The sequence below is a fragment of the Ptychodera flava genome (genome assembly GCF_041260155.1).
Source record: "Ptychodera flava strain L36383 chromosome 3 unlocalized genomic scaffold, AS_Pfla_20210202 Scaffold_26__1_contigs__length_13983176_pilon, whole genome shotgun sequence".
In the NCBI taxonomy this organism is placed as follows: domain Eukaryota; kingdom Metazoa; phylum Hemichordata; class Enteropneusta; family Ptychoderidae; genus Ptychodera; species Ptychodera flava.
The window spans coordinates 5,409,570-5,425,967 of NW_027248280.1; the positions used below are offsets into that span (position 1 = coordinate 5,409,570).

At 36.9% G+C, this 16,398-nt stretch overlaps 1 protein-coding gene across 2 annotated transcripts in view; it reads right to left on the bottom strand.

Annotated features, from left to right (window-relative positions):
• Window positions 1-16,398, bottom strand: part of LOC139125932 (glycerol kinase-like) — a 30,888-nt gene that overhangs the window by 4,908 nt on the left and 9,582 nt on the right. For both annotated transcript variants that reach the window (XM_070692009.1, XM_070692008.1), the window contains exons 2-10: window positions 9,603-9,676; window positions 9,028-9,212; window positions 7,885-8,102; window positions 7,382-7,491; window positions 6,988-7,090; window positions 6,532-6,599; window positions 5,575-5,698; window positions 4,850-4,928; window positions 4,516-4,612 (exon numbers count right to left, since the gene is read on the bottom strand). In XM_070692009.1, coding sequence (XP_070548110.1) covers window positions 4,516-4,612; window positions 4,850-4,928; window positions 5,575-5,698; window positions 6,532-6,599; window positions 6,988-7,090; window positions 7,382-7,491; window positions 7,885-8,102; window positions 9,028-9,212; window positions 9,603-9,676 — 1,058 coding nt within the window. The remainder of the gene's footprint in view (window positions 1-4,515; window positions 4,613-4,849; window positions 4,929-5,574; window positions 5,699-6,531; window positions 6,600-6,987; window positions 7,091-7,381; window positions 7,492-7,884; window positions 8,103-9,027; window positions 9,213-9,602; window positions 9,677-16,398) is intronic.

Below are 16,398 nucleotides of genomic sequence, written 5' to 3' on the forward strand. Positions count from 1 at the left end.
AAGAGATACCGGGGCTTCCCAGTCTCTTTTGTTGGCAGATACCCTGCCGTTTTCTGAAAAGTCATTTTCAGGTTCTAAAGTTCTTATTAAGGGGGTAGATTGCAATGACTTTATTCCTGTTCCTCTCCATAATGTCTATTTGTCTTCGGACTTTGTTTCTGACCTGTGACTTTAGGTATTAGGCCTTTTTTGCCTTTTGAAGGGATTCACCTTCTTCTTGGAAACGACCTTGCTGGGGACAAAGTCATTCTAATCCACTTGTGACTGATAATCCTAGTTTAGATCAAAATCCAGAGCCAATAGAGGAAGACATTCCCGGCCTTTTCCCTTCATGTGCCATTACTCGCGAGCCATGTCAAAGAAAACTTCCGAGAATCAAAATACTCTCAAAAATAATGTCACAGATGTTGACTTAAATGACACCTTTCTCAGTCAGGGTGTTTGACACGGATCATTCCGTTATCCCTCGTGGATTTGAAACTTCCAGTAAACTTCTGTAAAACTTCTGTGGGCGAAAGTCAGACATTTTCTAGATCAAATCTCATTGCAGAACAACACAAAGACCCAGATATTTTGTCTTTGTTTGACAGGGTAGATGATGAAGGTAAAACTTCAGATAGCTCTGTTTCCTATTATACAAAGTCTGGTATTCTCATGCGTAAATGGAGACCTCCAGATGTTTTGGTTGATGACGATTGGGCTATAAAACATCAAATTGTGGTTCCAAAGCCCTACCATGCTGAAATATTGCGCCTGGCCATGAAACCCCCTGGGCTGGTCACTTAGGAGTCAGGAAAACTTATCATAAAATTCTCAGTCACTTTTATTGGCCTAATCTCAGGCAGGATGTAGCACATTTCTGTAAAACTTGTCACACATGTCAAATGGTAGGAAAGCCGAATCAGACCATTCCAAAGGCCCCTTTACAGCCAATTCCTGCATTTCAAGAACCATTTAGTAGGATTCTAATAGACTGTGTTGGGCCCCTACCAAAAACAAGATCAGGAAATGAGTACATGATGACAATAATGTGTACATCAACTCGGTTCCCGAAGCCATACCTCTGAGAAATATAAAGACAAAGACTATAGTGAGAGCTTTAGTCAAATTTTTCACTTTATTTGGCCTCCCTAAATGTGTCCAGTCCGATCAAGGCTCCAACTTTATGTCTGGTATTTTTCAACAAGTAATGGATCAGCTAGGCATTAAACAGTATAGGTCATCCGCCTATCATCCAGAAAGTCAGGGTGCTCTTGAGCGATTTCATCAAACTTTGAAAAACATGATTAGGACCTACTGTTTTGACACAGAGAAGCAGTGGGATGAAGGAATTCATTTTCTGCTCTTTGCTGTTAGAGAGTCAATTCAGGAGTCTCTTGGTTTTAGCCCATTTGAGCTTGTATTTGGACATACAGTCCGTGGCCCACTTAAGCTCGTTAAAGAGAAATTCCTATCAGACGATGATGATTGTCTGAATATTTTGCAATATGTGTCAGATTTTCGTACGAAACTCTCTAAAGCATGTGAATTAGCCAGAGAAAATCTTGAGTCATCTCAGCAGTCAATGAAAACCAAATATGATAAAAGCACCTCAAACGGAAGTTTGAACCAGGTCAAAAGGTTCTTGTTCTACTTCCAATTCCTGGCAAACCACTCCATGCTCGTTACTTTGGGCCATATCTAATTGATAGAAATTGAGTGATTAAATTACATCATAATAACACCTGACAGGCGAAAACAAAAACAGCTATGTCACATAAATATGCTTAAGCCATATTTGGATAGGGATAATCCTACTAAAACAAAGCCTGTCAGTACAGTCAGTTCTGGCCATTATGAAGATAGTGATACTGAAACTGACTTGAGTGAAAATACTCTAAACTCAAAGCTGGGCTCGGTCAAGCTTCAGAACTCAGAAATCCTGGAGAAGCTGGAGTCTACAAAGTTGGCACACCTCCAGCCAGAACAACAACAACAGGTGAAAGAACTGCTCCATGAATATAAACACCTGTTTCAAGATGTTCCAACGAGGACGAACGTCATCTATCACGACGTTGATGTTGGGGACAGTAAGCCTGTAAACAACATCCATACAGACTGAATCCAACAAAAGCGAAATATCTCAGGAAGAAGTCAAATACCTGCTGGACAATGACTTTATTGAACCCAGTAAAAGTAACTGGAGTTCGCCGTGCATACTTGTTCCCAAATCAGATCACAGTTATCGTATGTGCACGGACTTTAGGAAGGTCAACACTTTAACAAAGACAGACACTTTCCCAATCCCGAGGATTGATGACTGCGTCGACCGAGTGGGAAAAGCCAAGTACGTGACGAAATTTGACCTACTGAAGGGATTTTGGCAAGTCCCTCTGACGGATCGTGCTCGTGAAATATCCGCCTTTGTTACACCAGACGGATTGTTCCAGTACAAGGTGATGCCATTCGGAATGAAGAACTCTCCGGCAACGTTCCAACGGATGATCAACGACGTCATATCCGGGCTAGACGGATGTGCAGCTTACGTTGACGACGTCGTCCTATATAGTGACACCTGGGAGGAACACATCAAGCTCATGCGGAAGTTCTTTGAGAGACTGAGCAAAGCAATGTTGACTGTCAACCTTGCCAAATCTGAGTTTGGTTGGGCTAGGGTAACTTACCTCGGACATACTGTAGGACAGGGTGAGGTAAAACCTGTTGATGCCAAAATCAGTGCCATTTCAAGTTTTCCCATACCAAACTGCAAACGACAACTGATGCGCTTTCTCGGTATGGCTGGTTACTACAGAAAATTCTGTCCAAATTTCTCCACAATTACTGAGCCTTTGACTAACTTACTTAAAAAGAAAGTAAAGTTTGTTTGGTCAGAGCAATGCCAACAGGCATTTGATACACTTAAAGCCATACTGCAAAGTGCCCCAGTGTTGTCTGCACCAGATTTCACTTTGCCATTTAAATTAGCTGTAGATGCTAGTGATACGGCTGCTGGTGCTGTTTTATTGCAAGAGGATAGTCATGGTGTAGATCATCCTGTTTGCTATTCTTCACGCAAATTTAACAAATCCCAGAGAAACTACTCTACAATTGAAAAAGAGTGTTTATCTTTGATATTAGCTTTACAGCATTTTGAAGTTTATGTTACTTCTTCAAATCAGCCAATAGTGGGTTTATATTGATCACAACCCTCTTGTTTTTCTGCAGAAATTTAAAGGCAAAAATCAGAGATTGCTAAGATGGAGTTTAATGTTACAGGAGTTTAATCTTGACATTAGACATATCAAAGGCAGAGACAATTTAATTGCAGACTGTCTCTCTCGTATTTAGAGTTTATGTTGTTCACTTTCAAGAAGTTTTACTTTAGAGTAAGAAAAAAAATTGAGTACTTAAATCTTTTTCAAGATTACATTTGCAAAAGAAAGATTTTTCTTTGAAAAATTTTCTTTTTTTTTTGAAGAGGGGGTGTGTTATGTAGGTCATTTCCCCCCACACTCATCATGACCTGAGTTCAATTAGTCTAGAACATTCTCAAGGTCACTGCCCTTAATGACCTCACAACCTTGAATTCAATTAGTCATGTTTGGAATGTTCTGGAAAGTTGATTAGTTGTGTAAGAGAGATAATTTTAGAACAGTAATTAGCATGTCAATAAAAGTTCTAGATTGTTCTTATATGCCTTTATAAAAGGGACGTGCTCAGCTTCCAGTCAGACTTTTGGATCGTGTCTCTTGTGTGTTACTAAACTCCAGCAGTAGTCATTCTCAAGACTTTTCAAGACCTTCACTGCCAACGCTGGATTTATACTGTGGACTTTGTGCAGCTTCAAGCCTGCGAGGACTGTTCATTCATCCAACTGACTGTTACAACTCTGAGACTGGAGCTTTGCCGTCCCTGCTGAGATAAGTAGTCTGTACACTTTTAAAGCTTGTACTCTATCCCTGACTTAGCAATTAGTTTTATTTTCGTAATAAATTTTGTTTAAACGTTAACTGCTGAGTTCACCCTTTTGTTCGTTTTCTCTGCACGTAACAATAGAATCACATGTGACAAGAGTTGATGTGTCCCTCCTCTTTACCTGTAGAAACTCACCAAAACACACACTCAAGGTGTTAACCATGTAAAATAATCCATTGCATCGGATGAGAAACATTTATTATATGATTCACACTGAATGACCATTCTCTATTTCACCAATTTGCAAAAGAACAAAAGTAACCGGGTTTCTCATCTGTTCGCCTGTATGTTCTTACATGTAAACATATGCAACCTTTTAAAAGTTGGCGAGCACTTCAGACAGCCTTTTTGGGGTTTGCCTCAATCTTGTCGGTATCTTAGACACATATGAATACTGTTTCACTTGCTATGTACAGAGTTTTATTTATGGTAGATTATAGCAAAGAATGAACAATGAATGTTTAGTTCCAATACAGCTCCTTGCTAGCCTCAGATTCAGCATCTAATCTGTGGTATCAGTGACTGGTTACAAAAGACATCAAGAAGTAGAGATTCACTTACCCTCTAGCATCAGTCTGCCAATAGGGGGCGTAAAGCCCAGAGAATGCTGGGACAAAATAGGTACCATGGGTACTTTCTACACTGGCAGCTAAAGCCTCTGTTAGTAAAAAGATAAACAGAGATTTCTTTAGTTTGCTTCCTGTGCATCATTTCACAAGGTAACGTTTCTTTCAAGAATGCTGGAAAAATGAAGGACTTGCTTCTTAGCGTCAAATTCTCTGTAAATACCGTGTTTATTGTCTTAGGCAATCTAGCCACTTTGGAATTTTAATTCAAATAAAGCACAAATGGGTTGACAATTTTTATCACATGATAAATACAATATTCACATCACCTATGTCAGCAGCCTCTTTGATGATACCAAGATTGTCACGTAACCATCGGACACAGGCACCAGCTATGGCTATAGAACCCTGTACAAACAAAATAACACATTCTGATGAAACAGAACTTCAATGAAATACAAAATTGTCGTGTTCTTGGATGACAAAAAAGTTATCATGACAGATAAATCTTTTTCAATTGCTCATATCACAAGTAACGGTTCCTCAAAAACATAAGTGATATTGTTCCTTGTGTAGAGAACAAGTGTTGAATACCTGATTTGTGCTAAGCCATATTATAATTTAGCGCAAATCTTGGGAGTTTACATTTATTTATTATGAAAGGCACCCTAACAGACTGAAAATACACTGTAGGGCAGATTTGACTTTGTAGTATTCAGATACACCATACCATGGTACCGTGAATCATAATAATCACTATAATTGGAATGAAACTGGTGATATGTGTTTTTTCTTCTTTTGAATTGACTCATAATCAGGACAAGCAAATATTCAACCTTTTCACCGCAGGTTTTTCCTGAAGGTGGCTATTTATGCCGGTGGTAACATTTAAGGCGGAGACTGACATCCGTCTGATAAATTAAGTGTAACTGTGCTGCAGAAAATAATAAGGTTGTATCATAGGCTGGAAGTCACGGTGGCAGATTCCATTTCACGCTGGATGGTTGGTAGTTGCTGGTCTGAATTGTCACAATTACAAACTAGAAGTACTTACCTCCAGAGCATAGACTGTTGGTTTGTCCTTGCCAAGTTTGTACGCCACTGTCGTCAGCAAACCATTCTTTGAAAGGACGGCTTCTTCACCAGTGTTGTACAGTAAAAAGCAACCAGTACCATAGCTTCAAAAAAAAGATTTCTTACATCCAGTGACATTGAAAATGAAAGCAATTCGTTAAAACGTATTTTTTTAACAACCAATCAACCCAAGCCATATTAGATATTTTTTATATTCAAAATCATCAATATTTCCTACAAACAGGGTCCCTCTGAAATTCACTGAACCATTCACTATTCTATGATTAAAGAAACTTGATGAGTTAAATTACAAAATAATGGACACTTTCATTTAACATTGCATTATCTTGCTTTGTGTAATCTTCATAAAGTCTTGAAATGACAACTGCCTTTAAATTAAACTATACTTCCAGAGATTGTGAGTGACTTTGGACTTTGCAGGTTGGTGTTTACTTTGCCTCAAGATGGCGCCCTCACAGGCTACATGAACGGCATTCTGCAGACAATGCCAATATGTGAGAAATCAGCACAGATGATGTTGAGAATACATTTACATTGTGTTTGGACAGCTGCCCAAAGCAGCTTGTGAAGTCCTTAAAGAACCTGTATGGCTGGCTTTTAGGTATCATTGAGAGATAGTCATATGTAAACCAATGACAGCTGGTCAGTTATTGCTGTCTGCATAAGAACTGCAAAATTTAAAATCAATGCCATCCATCTGGAAATCAACCAGTCCATTAATATTAGGGCGCCATCTAGTGACAAACAACATACATCCATATATTTAATCACCAATATAACAAAACACTTCATGTGAAGGTTTCTTTTCACCCTTTAACCACCACGGTTTAGCCCATTGTTATCAATGGTGATAATAAAGGACCTGCTTACAGGACACTGGGGGGTGAACAGGGTACACATCATGTGGCATACTTACGTATTCTTGGCCATGCCTTTGGTGAAACAAGTTTGGCCGACAAGAGCTGCTTGCTGGTCTCCTAAAACCTGCAATGTGCAGACAGTCAGCGGTGATGCTTTTTGGCCCATCAATAAAAATATCTCATAACACCACATGAATGTCTGACATACACATTTTCAAAAGTACATACAGAATGTAATCTGTATTTTATCTTCCTATTTTCAATGTACATTACTTTGTTTATTTTAGATTGACTTGCTTACCGAGGCATTTCTTTGCAGTTAATACTGTCCTAAAAGAGAACCAAGTCATAGTAAACCAATGAAAGCTTTCAAAACAGCAGATACACACTTTTTCCATTTTCAGAAAGGACCTATCTGTCTTTATAAATGAACATTTTTGAGACATTTTCATTGAGCAAATCATCCTGTTAAATTAAAAGAATGTCATGGCTGACAGTGTAGCTGGACTCACCCCTGAGATTGGAAGACCTGTCAATGGTCCGCCTTTCAAAGTTCCGTACACTTCAGCTGAGCTTCTTATTTCAGGTAAAACAGATTTGGGAATGTCAAAAAATCTGAATGAAAAAAATGAAGAAAGTTAGAGAGATAAACATATTCAATCAGCGTCAATAAGATATTGACGCTGATTGAATATGTTTATCTGTAATGTTAACTTTTTCTCAATGAAAACACATGGATTGATTTTTCAAACAGTAAACCATGCAACCTATGACAAATCTCTCAGTCTGTTCTTGACAAAAGTAGGTCTATTGAGCAGAGTACAAGCGCTGATTGCATGAACACCATTAGTTGCAAATATAAAGTTCTGCCACTAGATGGCGCACATCAACCCCTCCTCCACTTACTTGCAGAGTTTGTCATCCCATTGCAGTGTGTTGATATTCATCAACATAGTCCTGCTGGCATTGGTGACATCTGTGATATGAAGCCCACCATTTAATCCACCTGTCATGTTCTGCGGAAAAAGAAAATATGTCTTACATGGTTAAGGACATTTACCATGTGCTATTTGGCAAATTATATCACATTGTGTTATTCCTAGTTTTTTTCAGTGTAGTCAGTAAACAACCAATAGGAAAGTTTCTTTCAAAGATTTTGTGTTGAACAAAAGAAGTGTCAGAAGCTGTAGATGCCATTTCCCAACAACTTGCCACAAATTATGCTCAAAAGGATGGAATATATTATATTTGCAGCCAGATATTGTAGAGTACCTCTAACCTTGCAGCTCATGCAGCTATTTTACCGTTAGTGTACATTGCATTGACAGGTCAATTATAACTACTGCAAACTTAACTCAAAACTCTCATCAGACTTTGCTACCTCCCAACTGATGTTATCAGCCACTCACCCATAGAAGCCAGGAGTCCACTGTTCCAAACATACACCGGTCTTCCTTTATTGCCTGCTGCACTGCTTCGTTGTTGTCCATAAGCCATCGTAGTTTGACAGCGCTGAAATATGTACTGAGTGGAAGACCACACAGAGGTTGAAGGTAGTCTTTGTTTTTGCCCGGTGCCTTGTCTATCAGGGCTTCTACTGTGGGACCTGTCCTGGAGTCTAGCCACACTGAGAGACAAACAGAGAGAGACAGAGAGAGAGAGGAGAGAGAGAGAGAGAGAGAGAGAGAGAGATAGAGAGAGAGAAAGAGAGAGAGGGGGTTTATACTTAGTTTTTAGTACTTGCATTGTCAGATACAGCCCCACTATGAATTCCATGTGAATAAATATATTGGTGTATTCATTTATTAAACTTTATTTGATTTAAAATGCGAAACATTGCTCAGTTAAGTATCACCCATTTAATTCAATACTTCTTGGAATCGTCTGACTGCACTGCTGTGCTGAGAGAGAGGCAACAGTTATATAACCTTGAAAAACCCTATTAAAAATTTACTGGTATTTGAGTAGGAGGAAAAACGATACATCTGGTAGAGGTTAAGCACAGCTTTTCAAATATCTGTTAGGGATATAAATTACGGTATCAGTGACTGTGATGAATTAATGGTAAGATTTTTTCAGCTGTTGTCAGCAGTACACTTTTTGAACAGATTTCTGCTTTGTCTTCTGTCAAACAAGATTGTTATTAATCAAAGCGATTGGTGACACCATGGTGTGGCTGGTATTCAAAAACATTTGTAAGCTGACAGGAAGATAGATTCTACTTGCTACAAAGATTATTCATACACAGTTTTAATTACACACAAACAATCTCTCCAATGATACTCTAAACTCACATGAGACTAAATAAATTACTGTTTCACTGTCACTGATTACAAAGGTTTCAAAGATACGACGCTTGCTGAAATCTCAGAGTTCTCCACAAGGGGATTTGTGAGGATGAATCCTCTGTTTTTGGAGCAAGAATACATTTTCATAATAAAAGAATATGCGACTTATACATTGCTAAGTAGATTGGCCACCCTTCTGTTTTACCAAGCTATAGAAAAACACTGATGTTTTCATGGAAATTCAGGGAAATCCTCCATCCTTACCTATAGCATTACACAGTGGTTCTCCAGTAGTTTTATCCCAGACTACGGTCGTTTCTCTCTGGTTTGTGATTCCGATGGCTTGGATTTTGCCGGGATCAATGTCCAAATCTTTGAGATTTTGTACTGCTTTGGTGATGACATCATAGACGGACTGTAAGATTTCTTTTGGATCTTCATCAACCCAACTAGGGAGGAAAATTACAGTTTAATTCTTTTATCACAACATTAAAATTTTGAATTCATTTATATTTACCCTAAATTTCACAGCTGTGTCAAGGAAAACATCTTAACGATTGGATGATCATTTTAAGCGTAATTAGCGATTGAAAATGTCAGACTTCCCACAAAAGGTGTTTACACAATTAGAAGTAGATAACTTCAGCTGATTATATGTATAGCTAGACTATGGATACAATATCATAAACTTTGACATTTCATAATCAACATATTACATGCAAAAAGGAAACATATTCCTAACCACTAATGGTATAACCCATCATTATCCCTATGGGAGGATTAGTCCATTCTTGCAAAGCAGGAGGGGTCACACTCAGTAACTGAATGGAGATACTCACCCTTCTTTTGGAAATTTCTGTTCAATTTCAACTTGTTCAAAAGTGATCAGCTCAGCTGTTTTGGCATCAAATACCTGTAAGATACACAGTTTAGAAGCAGAATATTAACTTTTTTGAGAAGTAAAAGAAAAATAAACATAGGGCCAAAGTCCCTGAAGCTACTATAGACATGGATACAAAATTAAGTATTTCCTGACTCTATGAAATTATCTCACTAAGGTCATCCTAGAGACATGTAAACCAAATATTAAAGCTGTCTGACCAGCGGTTTTGAAAAAACAAGCGACTCAACATCAGTTGACAGAGCTCTGCTGTGTTATGTAGAGAATAACCTTTTGTGACACATGTATTGATGAAGAAGGTGGATATCTTTGATAGCTCATTTCAGGATGACCTGACCAAAAATGGAAAAAAATTCCGTAAAAATACAGATTTGCATATTTCAACAGACTACCGGTATATTAGTCTATAATAGCAAATAAAGGAGAGTTAATTACATTCTAATTAAAGTAAACAAGAGTAAACAAGACTTGCTTAAATCAAGATTTACGTCATAAAAAAACAGCATATCTGTCAGGTTATAAAGAATCTTGAGCTGGTTATCTTTTAATATCAGTATTTTCATTCTATTAACCAAGCACATTTTAACTTTCAAATTAACATTATAAGTAAGTTCTGTTGAATAAGTTGAGACTGTACGTACTCAGAGAAAGCACACTGAAGAGACAAATGTTTGAAACTTAAGAAGTTCAAGGTCATCAAAAGCATCATAAGGAATCATGTTACACTTTCATTGCACTGTTTACATAGATTGCATAATTGCTATAAATAGCACATTAAGAATCTTACAGCCCAGCTTTACCATAAAAACCCTATCACTTTGACCACTCTTTTAATTGACCACTCTATTTTTTTCCTCAAAAAGTTATCTTATTTTATCCTTACCAAGTCAACCATAAATGGAAATTAGAACTTTCTCTATCTCTATTTATTTGACCACCCTATCATGACAAACTATTATGAACAATTTCTTTTAGATAACATAAATGGTGGTTCAGAATATATCAAAGTTGGGATTCAGGAAAGTTGCCTTTACATGTTTTTAATCCTCAATTCACTATGAACTGTCAAAAAAAGTTGAACTTTCTGATAATTCCACACTAAAATTATTTTGGCTTTGATGATTTCCTAATTAATTCAATTATTTAAAAACATATTAATTATTTTTTTCTGGGTGAATTGATAGGGTTTATACAGTACAAGAATTACATACAATGTAAGTCAAACTTTGACCAAAAATGACAAAAAAAATCCTTAAAAATACACATTTGCATATTTCATCACAATTTGAACAAATCTAAGTTGGGTTATCCCTAGGGACCTGTATACCAAATAACAAAGCTGTCTGACCAGCGGTTATGAAGAAGAAGATTTTTTACCAAAAACACCTTTTTTGGCATTAATTTGCCTATTTTCAACAATATCAAAAAATAAAAAAAAACAGTTTCTCAAAATCATATTTTTCATCTACACAACAAATATCAAATCAGTAAGTACTGCGGTTCTCAAGATATTTGAGTGGACGGACGCCTCACAAACGGACATACATACATACATACATACATACATACATACATACAGACTGACGACGGACGCCGGACGGATACCCATCCCAATAGCTTCTATAGACTATAGTCTATAGTAGCTAAAAACCGATTAATATGCTATACAACAACAACAACTTTTCTAAAAGAAGCCAGAATTGGAAATGTCGAAAGCATCCCCCAAACAGAGATTTGTTCTCAATTGACAAGCGGTGGTAAAATTCCATTCAATTTGTAAATACTGTTTTTAAAATCTGTCTTTTAAAGAAGTATCCTGGACTAGAGCTGTGTGGAATGGTTTCACTGTAAACCTACACCCTCATGTTCTCCATTTCCTTCAAACTTATTTTTTAAATAAATATGATAATATTCCAAGCAAAGATGGATAACGTTTTGGATGCTGTAAGACTAACAGCATTATACTGAAATTGATTAGGGGCCTACTGAAAGTGGACCATACCATTCCACAATAAGGGTACACTTGAAATATATTACTATGAAAACAGCATATGATGGATGGCTATCCTATGCGACAGCTGTGTGACTCATACCTATTCAGGTCTGATTTTACACCCAAGCTTGGGAATTTATTGGCTCCTGTTCAGAAGTAGCCATACTCTGTTTTTTGGCTGTATTTTCCCTCAGTTGTACAGTATTGTGCAAAATCACATGTGGAACAGAATCAGTATGAAAAATTTAATCCTTTGAGCGCAAAAGTCAATTTTTGTTTCCTTTAAAAATATACCTCAGTCAATTTTTTTCAAATTTTTCTCCAAATTTTGATAAAAATCTGTAGCCGATGAAATGTGATGTCCATTTGGTTCAAAATTATCAAATAAATTACAGAAACATTCATAAAGATTGGTAAAATATTGCACTTAATTTTGGTGGGAAAAATTACAGCACTCAAAAGGTTAATATTGGTAGGAGTGGGTCTAAAAAGTCTATGAATTTCATTTTAGAGAGGGTATTTTTTGTTTAACAATGGCCACACTCTCCCCTACCTGACAGAAAAAGTAACGTTAGATCCACATAAAAAGCTAAAAGACAGCGTGTGACTGTATCAAAGGGATGTTTGAAATTTCTTCATACTTTCTGCTAGCAACTTTCTTCCTCTCTTCAAACAAATCTATCTTGCCCATGACATGTATTAGGATCATAAATCACACAGTCAAGTGTTGCTCTCTCACTTTGTGTCACCATACAACCATGATAAGATTGAAACAGCAAATTGAAACAACTAACTAAACATGTCAACATGCCAGTCTACAGAATGGTAGGAACCACTTTTGAAAGAGTTTAAACATCAGTTCATAGAGGTTACAAGCACACAGTGAATGGCAAGCAGACAAGGAGCGTCGCTTTCACCTGATAAAGACCCACTAGCCATATCTACCAAAGAATGTCAATGACACTTGTACATGCATGTAGCCATAAACATGTATTTACTTAGTGGGACTTACATGTATGGATTAGCAGCACCCTATATTATGCTGGGAGATTTTCAAAGCTGATACAGTGACAAGATTAAACTCTGAACTCTCTTGAGTTTACCTTTGAAATGGTTGGCTTTACATTCTTATGACATGTTCAAACTGCAAACTAAATTTCCAATTTTTTTCAAACAGAAGTTTCTGACAGATGGCATACTGATCAACATTCACCTTGAAATTAAAATGGGGGTAACTTGTAGTTGGATTTGGGAATTTAGACAGTGACTATAAATGTCCTTGACTGTTGCAAAGCGAATACACGGACCAGTTCTGTTTCATTGATTTACACATGAACTTGGAATTTGACTTACAGATATCAGTGTTTCCGTTAACGCAAAATCCTGCGTATTTTACGCAAAATTGTTCGGAAATACGCAAAAAAAATCATGACTGCGTAAACAAATACGCATTGAGAAATGCCGCCCAATGACACGACGTACTTGGCCCGCACTACGTTGCCTGAACGTGGTTCAATGCAGGAAAAAAATAGAACATATGCACCTGCTTGCAAGTGACATTTATCATGATATTGCAACATTTTAGACTTTAGCAGACCGCAGCACTTTATGCAACATTGTATTTCATCATCACAAAACGTCATGTCAATCAGTTCTGTACAGACAATGGCACTACAGATGCAAAAAATTCGAGAATCGATCGAGTCTACGTTGTTGGTAACACAATACATACAGTTAATGGTCATTACGTTGCATGTATTTTGGAAAGTGTTTACGGGTGACCAGTTAGACTCTGTCGGGTTGCATTCTTGAGAGGTCCCGCTGGACTTTGAACAGTATCTGCTTTTTGTTGGCCCTTTGAAAACACTAATTTCGTAGTCAGAAGGTATTTTCTTTGAACATGAACTCATTGGGCTGCTCAACGATCATATATATACGGGACATGCATCACGGCATGGCAAAAGTTCAGCTACACTTTGAAGTCCCCCAGGTTGTTGTTTTTTGTTAATTTTGTTGAAATTTGAGATTGTTATCTGTCATGTGGGTTCAAATGATGTTGCTGACAAACATGAAGATTTCATCATTGATGGGTTGGTTTCCTTATGCAATACAGCCAAACAAGTGTGTCCAAGTAGTTATTTCAAGCATTTTGCCATTTTGGGGTGCTGATTCATATCTGAACGACAAAATTGCTTTTATTAATGATCATGTCAAAAGAGTGTGCGCTTCTGTTGATAATTGTGTGTTTGTTACTCACAATAAATTGAGTAAAAGCCGCCATCTTTTTCACAGTGATGGGGTTCACGTCAACCCGCAGGGTACTAGTTTACTAGTTGGTGATTTTAAAGGGTCTGTGAGAGCTTTCTTACGGAGTAGGCACAGACGACCTGCCTATCATTCATGGAGTGATCAACATGATAGAGGATTTCAATATAATAGTCATAGTCCTCGCCAGTTCAATATGTTTAGTACAAGTCAGATATCCCGATACCGTAGTAATGGTAAAACTCATACCAACAACATGTATACTGATCGAGTTTACAGATATTACTAGTGTCTTTGACTGCAATATTGTGATTGTTACATGTAATTTTCCTTGAAATTTTGTATTCCCTTGACTTGTTTTGTTGGTTTTGCCTTGGGGCCAGTCTGAACAGTCACTTCACTGTAGTGTTCGCTTTGCATTCTAAATAGTTGCCTATAGGTATTCATACTGTGTTTGTGCATTTAAAGGAATTTACTGCACAGTGTACTAGAAAATTTAAGAGGAGTAAGTTTGTCGTTTACTCCATACTGTGTTGCATTGTTGCTGTTTGTCTTTTTTATAACTTTTTTTTAACTAATGTGTTTCACTGCTTTGAGAAAGAGCCCTTGTGGCCCAAAACAACCTGTACGTTCTCATCTGCGCATTGGAAGTTGGAATATTCAGGGTGGTTTATCAAATAAGTGTAATGATAGTGATTTTGAATCTATCATTAATAAGTTTGATATTGTTTGTATGCAGGAAACTTGGCTTTCTAAGTCTAATGTTTTACATTTAAATGGTTATAGTTATTTCAGATCAGATCGTATTATAAAAAATAGACGTAGTAAGCGTGCTGCTGGGGGAACTGTTGTTTTCTCTAAGTCTTGCCTCAAAGAGGGCATTCATAAACTTGGATCTAATATTGCTGATTTTCTTTGGTTTAAAGTAGACAAAAATTTTTCTTTAGAAAAAGACATATATATTTGTTGTGTTTACATACCTCCACAAGGATCTGTTATGCATTTATCGAATGATTACTTTGAGACTCTTCAGTCAGAGATGTTAAACTATTCTCACTTAAGGGAAATAATCCTTTTTGGTGACTTTAATGCCAGAACTGGTAAGCTTCTAGATTTTATTAAACATGATGATGTAGACTTTTGTCCCACACCTATGGGTTATGTACCTGACATTATTCAGGAAAGGATTTCAATGGATAATGGGAAATCTTGTAGTAACTATTTTGGTAGACAACTTTCTGAATTGTGTTTTAAGAACAATTTATTAATTTTGAATGGTAGAACTGTTGGAGATTTAAATGGTAAACCCACTTGCTATAAAAATAATGGATACAGTACAGTAGATTATTGTATTGCTGCTAAGAACCTTCTTGATGATATTCAATATTTTAGAGTATATGATTACACACGTTTTTCTGATCATTGTCCAGTTGGTATTTCTATTGTTTTAGGTACTTGTTCCTCTTCCGCAGTTAATAGCACTGTTTGTAATCCATGTCCAAGCAGATATATTTGGAATGATGATGCAAAACAACAATTTTTAGAATCTTTGCAGAGCTCATCCATTCAAGCTGAGCTCAGTAATTTCAGTACTGTCTGTAATAGTTCTACTTCACGCGATGAGTCTGTTGCTACCTTTGAAGCTATTATCCACAAAGTTGCTGATTGTTCTTTGAAAAAATTTACACCAAGACCTAGTTCCAAAAAATCGAAATCAAAAGCAAAGAAAAAGAAACCTTGGTTTGATAATTCTTGTTATGCAGTACGCACAGAGTTAAATGAGGCTTGTAAACTTTTAAGTCGTTTCCCTTGTAATCCTTTCATTAGAGGTAGATGCTTTACTTTAAAAAAGCATTATAAAAAGCTTATCAAGCAAAAGAAGTATATTTACAAAAAGAACTTGCTTGAACAGTTAGAGAATTCTCATTCTGAAAGTACGCAGAATCATTGGAAGTTATGGAAAGAAATCATAGGCGATAGTGTTACTGACAGAAGTGACGTTTCAATTTCTCAAGGGGAATGGTTTAATCATTTTAGAAATTTTGCTGATGGTGGTCATGATGTTTGTTTTTCTGATAACTTTTCTGTACAAGTACTTTCTGATCTGCATTGCATGGTAAAGAGTAATTATGATAATGAGTGTCCTATTCTCAATTGTCCTTTTTCTGAAGCAGAATTACTTAAAGCCCAGGTGCAGATGGTATCTTGAATGAAATGTTGAAGTTTGGTGGACAAAGTTTGCGTACTCCAATTTGCTCTTTATTTAACACCATTCTTAGATCCGGTAAGTTTCCCAGTTCTTGGAAATCAGCTTTTTTAGTTCCTGTTTACAAGTCAGGTGACAGAAGTGATCCATCCAATTATCGAGGAATCTCAATTAATAGCTGTCTGGCAAAATTGTTCACTTCCGTTCTCAATTGTCGGCTTGTTAAGGTGGTTGGAAAGGCTAGAGCGTCAGTTATAAATTTCAACAAAA